The sequence below is a fragment of the Diaphorina citri genome, unplaced genomic scaffold (assembly GCF_000475195.1).
Source record: "Diaphorina citri unplaced genomic scaffold, Diaci psyllid genome assembly version 1.1 scaffold1, whole genome shotgun sequence".
Lineage (NCBI taxonomy): Eukaryota > Metazoa > Arthropoda > Insecta > Hemiptera > Psyllidae > Diaphorina > Diaphorina citri.
In genome coordinates this window covers 746,794-754,990 of record NW_007377440.1, presented here as the reverse complement: position 1 = coordinate 754,990, position 8,197 = coordinate 746,794, and the positions used below count along the sequence as shown (strand labels likewise).

Here is an 8,197-nt window from a genome sequence, read left to right as displayed (position 1 = left end):
CCAATTTTTTTTTTTTTTTTTTTTTTCGAGTGGGTTATAGATACATACCTACCTATACGTATATTATTTTGGTGATGGTATTTTGATCAACTAGTGTGGAGTTAGTTTTTGATTGTCCATGTGGTAGGAACCGAGTTGACAATTCTGTGCTCAGTGAGATTGTTTCCGATAGTGTTGATAGTGTTACTAGTGATTCATTTGTTTGTCTTTTATTTTCAAAACAAAATACATTACGTTCCTTATAAAGTTATCATAGGTTAAGGGAAGTAAAGAGACAGTAAAGTTCATAAATTGGTAGGCCCATGGAAAAACAAGAAATAAGACATAGAACCTTTACATAAAGAAAGAAAAACAAGAAATAAGACATAGAACCTTTACATAAAGAAAGAAAAATAAGAAATAATTCATAGTAGGCCCATGCAAGCCTACAAACTCTGGAGAATTCTTAATATCAAATTCTTCTACCTACCATAAGAAAAATGTAATTGAAAGTGAAGAACTGTTAGGTCAAGTAAGTATTTGTGACTTGGGTATTTATGTGTTAGAGGTAGGTAGTTTTTTTACGATCAAGTAGGTAGGTAATTTGACTATTTATTCGAATTCTGAGAGTATGAGGCTTTTTCCGCCACACACTTTCTGACGCGACAGTCTGAGTATGAGTGGCAGACCTTATAGCTACCCACCTAAGTACCCACGGGTACCAAATTTCATCAAAATCGGACCAGGCAATCGCGAGTTATAGCGGAACAAACATTCAGACAAACCAAATGCAAACTAGCCAGCCTAGTTAGCTTAGTTGGTAGTGCGTCTGCCTTGTAAGCGCTAGGCCGCGAGTTCGATTCCCGCCCGGGGTGGATTTTATCCTGACGTGATAATGTTCGTTCTTTCTACCTTGTAAGCGCTAGGCCGCGGGTTCGATTCCCGCCCGGGGCGGATTTTATCCTGATGGGATAATGTTCGTTCTCGATGGAAGCGCTAGGCCGCGGGTTCGATTCCCGCCCGGGGCGGATTTTATCCTGATGGGATAATGTTCGTTCTCGGAACACCTAGGCCGCGGGTTCGATTCCCGCCCGGGGCGGATTTTATCCTGATGGGATAATGTTCGTTCTCGGAACGGGTTATAAGCGCTAGGCCGCGGGTTCGATTCCCGCCCGGGGCGGATTTTATCCTGTAAGCGCTAGGCCGCGAGTTCGATTCCCGCCCGGGGCGGATTTTATCCTCATGGGATAATGTTCGTTCTCGGAACGGCTCGCGCTAGACGCGGGTTCGATTCCCGCCCGGGGCGGATTTTATCCTGATGGGATAATGTTCGTTCTCGGAACGGCTGGTCTCCTATCCTGTCTTCCTTCTCTCTTCGATTTCGGGACGATAAGACCATAGCAGTTACAGTTCCCTCTGTCAAACCTATTAAAAAAAAATGCAAAACTGTCGAGTTAAAAGTTAAAACGTAGACCTCACTATCGTTCGGTCAGTTATTTTGGGTAGGTAGCTCATTGATAGTAAAATTATGAACGTGTAGGTAGTAGGTAGGTAGACACTTACTATTCATAAGTATTTCAGCTATCTATGTACCTACGTAATACTCAATCAATTTACCCAAATAATGTCTTCGTCACTTTCTGATAGTAACAGTTGTCACTCTAGATCTCAAGAGCCCTTGAATTAGACCAACACGATTTTAAGTACTTAGTTACTTACGTATTGGTTTGAGATAATGGTCAAGTACTATATCATACATATTTCTGGACATGGTCTTCACTTGACTGGAGTGGATTACAGACTATCCCCTATCAGCCCTATCTAATAGACGTTAACAAACAAGACTACAGATAAAAGGACAGACGAGTTGATATATTTCGACCACTACTATGGCCATCATCAGAACAACAGTTGTTCTGATGAAGACCATGTCCAGAAATATGTAAAATATTTAACTTTTAGTGACATTTGGCGACAAAGTTACTCTCCTCCGCACGTTGATCTCACCCAGCCTAAGTGGGGCCGGAAAAAGCCATCCGATTGGGATTGCCAAATGGTCACCCAGCCGGATACCAACCACACGCTACGTTGCTTAACTTCAGAGATTGATCGGGAACTATTTCTTAAGCTTAACTTCATGCGTTCGAAGAAAACAGCTAACCGCGGTGCATTTTATTTACCTACCTATATGAATACCAGACTCTTCAGAGATTGATCGGGAACTATTTCTTAAGCCTAACTTCATGCGTTCGAAGAAAACAGCTAACCGCGGTGCATTTTATTACATGAATACCGTTCCCTATCTTATCTAAAAGATAAGACAATCTACCTAAGTTTTTTTTATTATTATTATTAACATTTATATAGTGTGCAAACATGACAATCTAAGTATATAATTGCAGTTGAAACATTAAATTTCATGCTACTGTGCAATCTTTATTTCTCTAGTGAAAATAACCTGAAGTAAGGTACAGTTCGATTTTCCTTTCGGAATTTCCCCACTTCTGAAGCTCGTTTTTCCTCTTTTGGAGTGATAGGACCTGATCTAAACCATAGGAAATCCAAGATACAAATCGGTTCCGTTCCGTTTCCAAAAGGGAAATACAACTTATATACCTGGCGGAAAAAGTTTGAGACTTAGATCTGTGTCGGACTTGTGGAACGTGGTGGACTTGCGGAAAGAAAACGCAGGTCTGTCAGACCGTCTGAAAGACTCAAAACCATGTATAGTGGAAAAAAGCTTGAGACCCAGGTCTGTCAGACCGTCTGGGCCTGAAGCTTCTCCGTCTTGTGAAACGTCATTTTCTTGCCCCTGAAATTTCAAACTCGAAAAGAAGCCATTCAATGCATTTCATCACATAATATATGACCTTATTTCTTTCGGTATTTATACTCTCTCTCTCTCTCTCTCTCTCTCTCTCTCTCTCTCTCTCTCTCTCTCTCTCTCTCTCTCTCTCTCTTTCCCTCTCTTTCTAAAAGAGCATGTAGGTAGATAATAAAAATAAATAAGTAGGTAAATAACATCCACAAAGCGAAGCACGGGGGCGTGAACAGAAAATAATAAATAAACAAGATCAATTTTAAAACTAATCGAAAGAAATTGGAAAATTCAAAAGCTGTCTTCATAATTGAATTCCTAGCTGCTACAAATTGGAACCAGCGAGGAAGAATAACAAGAAATAATGCAAAGAATCTCAACATAAAGAAAGAATAACAAGAAATAATGCAAAGAATCTCAACATAAAGGAAGAATAACAAGAAATAATGCAAAGAATCTCAACATAAAGGAAGAATAACAAGAAATACTGCAAAGAATCTCAACATAAAGGAAGAAAAACAAGAAATAATGCAAAGGATCTCAACATAAAGAAAGAAAAACAAGAAATAAAACATGGAGCCTTTACATAAAGAAAGAAACGTTTCCAACTAGTTTGACCTTGGACCTGGCTTTGTAGATTTCTGATTGATAACTATTATTATTAGTTGATCACTTCCCATTAATATCTTGTTGATTGTGCGTCTCGCTGTCGTATTATAGTTTCTTGAAGTTTTTTGCTACGTTTTGTGATTTTAGTGGTAAGTCTTTTTTATCTGGACGATATTTTGGAAGGTCCTTTTGTTTTCTTTGTACGAAAAGTCTCCCGCTTTAAGACGTTTTACCAGTTTTTCGTAGGACCGATAAAAATTATCCGAAAGCAATGTATTCGTACGCGTACAGTAAAAAATACGACGTCGCGTTGTAAGCGTAAGATCCGGCAAGAGATGGATGATAATACATTTTCTTTTTCTTCCTTATAAATACTAATTTGTCATTTTTACTTTCTATTACTACAGTATAGCGAGCTATACTAGTACCTAATGAAAGTATTGCAATCGGTCCAAATTTTCAAAATCGGGAAATGGTCGGAAATATCCGTTTTGGGATCCCCTGATGTCAAAAAAAGTGGTTTTTAGCCCATGGTGTGTACGTTACTATCTAAAAGATAAGACAATCTAAGTTTTTTTTTTTTTTTTTTTTAATTAACATTTATATAGTGTGCAAACATGACAATCTAAGTAATTGCAGTTGAAACATTAAATTTCATGCTACTGTGCAATCTCAAATTTTATTTAGGTATTCTTTAGTGAAAATAACCTGAAGTAAGGTACAGTTCGATTTTCCTTTCGGAATTTCCCCACTTCTGAAGCTCATTTTTCCTCTTTTGGAGTGATAGCACCTGACCTAAACCATAGGAAATCAAAGATACGAATCTGTTCCGTTTTCAAGAGTTAAATCTTAGAATTCGTCTCTCTCTCTCTCTCTCTCTCTCTCTCTCTCTCTCTCTCTCTCTCTCTCTCTCTCTCTCTCTCTCTCTCCCCCTATCTTTCTAAAAGAACATGTAGATAATAAAAATAAATAACATCCACAAAGCGAAGAACGGGGGCGTGAACAGAAAATAATAAATAAACAAGATCAATTTTAAAACTAATCGAAAGAAATTGGAAAATTCAAAAGCTGTCTTCATAATTGAATTCCTAGCTGCTACAAATTGGAACTAGCGAGGAAGAATAACAAGAAATAATGCAAAGAATCTCAACATAAAGAAAGAAAACAAGAAATAATGCAAAGAATCCCAACATAAAGAAAGAATAACGAGAAATAATGCAAAGAATCCCAACATAAAGAAAGAAAAACAAGAAATAATGCAAAGAATCCCAACATAAAAACAAGAAATAAGACATATAGAACCTTTACATAAAGAAAGAAAAATAAGAAATAGGTAATACTTACATACATAAAGAAAGAGAGAAGAAACAAATAAATAAAGTTAATGCAAGTTCGGAAAAGGAAGAAAGAAAGTCGTAATGATTTTCAAAATTTAATTATGTGCACATTAGAGTCATAAAAATGTTCATTCAGTTAGTAGTTAGTTACTCGTAACTTTTGCAGCTTTTTTAAAGCATTTTTTTTTCTTCTTGTGAATAGGTCACATGCCCCAAAAGTGGACGAGCTCCAAATTAGGTCACGTATAGAACGAGACATAGACTTACCTACTAGTCTTGTTCGCGTAGTTAATTTGAATAAAACAGACAGAGGTTATTAAGATGCGTCCATAGAAGTCGATCGATATCGACTGGAAACCATAGTCTGTACCTAGTAAATACCCAACGAAAATATCCGATCTTACAATCTACATCGTCAAAAGAAAGTGTCCTATCATAAACTCGATGGTCAATTCGTTCTCTGGTCCTTTCTTTGGTCTGCCACCATATTCGGGGGAGAAAAAAAAAGAAGGGAAAAAACTCCGGGTTGAACAAACTAAAGTGTCCCATTTTATCCCGGAGTGATATAATGCACATTGTTCTCTAATACCCCCCCGTATTCCCTATTCTTAGCTTTTCCTACCATTTTTTGTGCTACAGTAGAGTAGAGAGAGAAGAGAGAGAGAGAGAGAGAGAGAGAGAGAGATTTTTTTTTTTTTTTAAGAAGTTCCCCCGCCTGCGGAAGAAACTCCTGCGTTCCTCCTCGACTTGGATACCGTCTACGTCCGCACCAGCAAGACTCAGCTCAAAGTCCAACCGAAAGCGGAGCTCATCAACGAACCCCCCAACATGAACATGTCCATGGGCCTTGACGCTGCAACGGGGAAGCAACTCTTCACAGTCCACTATAAGGTACCTTGTCCCATCCTAAACTCTCTCCTTTTACTCTTTCAAAGTCTCCCTGACAGAAGCAGTCAGCGAAAGGTTATTTTCCTCCTAATATCCTCCAAGACTTTCCTTTTCAACACCTCGAAACGGGGGTAGGCGTCAGGGCGATCGCGCGCTGACGGACACGGTATGCAAGTATGAATGTGAGTGTAATTGTGAAAGACACCACTATCCCTCCCCTAATACTCTTATCACCTAATATTTTCCCACCCTTTTTTTATAATTCAAACAAGGTTTTATATTTGCATACTACCTATGTATAAACTTTACCTAAGAAATATATAAGACCTTGTTTAGACTGCGGGAGGCAAGGAAGTTTTCAGTCTCATTCTGGTTGGATAAACAAGGTATATTCTATTCTATTAGAAACCCATCGTTCCGCCATCCCTCGCGGATGCTTCCGTGGAGACGGAACGGCCGAAGCTTCTCTACGTCAAGCCCGCGGAGATAATCGCTCGCTATACGTCTTTGACGGATGAGGATGACGCGTTGCCGATGATATTGAATGTGCCGCAGGAGGGGAAGTATGTGGTGGACGATGAGCCGAAGATACTCAAGTATAACCAGACCCATTTGAAGGATTCTGATGAGTCACTTGTGGAAGATTCGGATGATAATATTGAGATGCCTGCCACGTAGAGTTGAGTGAGGATGGGGCACTTTGCAAGGTGGACTGGAGCTAATTATGGAATCGTGGTGGACTAGAAACTGGTGGTGATGTCGCTTAGTTTGATGATACAGTATGGGCCGTATCAGAAGATGGACTGGGATCTGATGATGGTGGACTGTTAGCTGATGATGGTGAAGGACTGGGATCTGATGATGGTGGGGACTGGGATCTGATGATGGTGGACTGTTATAGCTGATGATGGTGAACTAGAAACAAATGAGGCTGTCACTAGATTGGACTTCCGATTCCAATTGCTGGACTGAAAGAAAAAAGAATTGTGAACGGCTAAGTGACAGGAGATGGAATCACCTGAGACTTAAGTCCATTCAAGCTGGAATTTTTGGACATCTAGGGTTATCTCGTTTTGTATGATCGACAAAAGAAAGAAGTGGATATAAAGATTTTTCGTTTGATATTGATCTAAATACCCACCTGGAATTCTCCTACTGTAGACCTCAATAGACAACCACCAAAAATGCTGGATCAGCAAAAGAGAAGAACTTATTTCATGCCGTCTTTCTCTATATAGCTAGGTTTATCGAAGTCTATAAGCTAAAGGTTATAAAGCTAAACACTATAGGTATGGTATATGCTACTTATATGGTGTAGCTGGAGACTATATTAAAAAGCTGTACGTAAGCACTTACCTTTCAAAAGGGATACCCTCTCTGAGCACATAATATTAAGTATCTATCTTATATCTACACGCACATAAACTAAAGGTTTTTACGAGGCCCATGTGTGTCTCTTGTTTTATTACAGGGAGAAATATAGGGCCCTACAGAAATAATGTTAGGCCAACTTTTTAAGTTCCCTCGTATAAAATGTCTCGAAAAACGAACTGTTAAAATTGGAAACGAAAAATGTTTTCGTAGAATTTTTACCTACGATGAGTTTATACAGCCTTTTGGAGAAGAAGGAGAGAAGGAAAAAGAGAGTAAGAATTGTTAGGTGAGGGAAAATTCGAGAGCAAAATGTTGGTGGATCGATTCCAAGTGAAGACGAAAACTCATCTACCTACGATTACCTAAGTTCACAGTGCAATAGTCCTAAACTAAAATGGACGCGGCACATAAGGGATCAGGAAGAGACCGCCCTTAAGTTCACATTCCAGTCAACAGCTCGGTCGGAATAAATGATTGAAAGTGACCACATCCATCATGATCACTCACACGACCATTCCCACCTCCTGAGGTCTGCGTCTCTCAGGAACTTCCTCATTGTAATGGCCCTCTCGGTACACGAAGTCTTCGAAGGTCTCGCCTTAGGGTTGGAACAGGTGACCACACAAGTGTGGTACTTGCTCCTCGCAGTGTCCTGCCACAAGTTTGTGATCGCCCTGTGTCTGGGCCTTGTCATTAACAGCTACCTACAAAGTGTAGATAACGTATCTCTACACTACATGAAGTAGGTAATAAAACAAACATTTAAAATACCTACCTATATAAAATATTGGTGACATCGATAAGATACAGAAGAGAGTTTCATTTTAAAAGGAATATATAGGGGGGGGGGCCCTCTCGCCCCCCTGTATGTCTTCTGAAGATCAATGAACTATCAATAGCTATTAGAGTAAGTACCTAGAATCCTAGATGGTCCGGTTGATCCACTGATCTAAAAGTATCAAATATCAGAATTAATAATCAATATATTTACGACAGGTTGATCTGGTTGAAGAGGTGAAACAGGTTTTCGGATCCTATGACACTGTTTCGGTTCAGCTGGTATTCTTGTGGCAATCTTCACTTCGGTGGGTATTCTTCTGGCAATCTTCACATCAGCTGGTATTCTTGTGGCAATCTTCACTTCAGTGAGTTCAGTGGGTATTAGGCTTCTTGTGGCGCAATCTTTGTAGAG

General features: G+C 39.3%; 1 protein-coding gene across 1 annotated transcript; it reads left to right on the top strand.

Annotated features, from left to right (window-relative positions):
- Nucleotides 1–5,460: 5,460 nt before the first annotated feature.
- Nucleotides 5,461–6,844, top strand: LOC103515366. Its single transcript, XM_008480604.2, has 2 exons — nt 5,461–5,634; nt 6,037–6,844. Exons 1-2 carry the CDS (start codon nt 5,572–5,574, stop codon nt 6,307–6,309), a joined length of 336 nt encoding a protein of 111 aa, XP_008478826.1. The 5' UTR covers nt 5,461–5,571; the 3' UTR covers nt 6,310–6,844.
- The last annotated feature ends 1,353 nt before the right edge of the window (nt 6,845–8,197 follow it).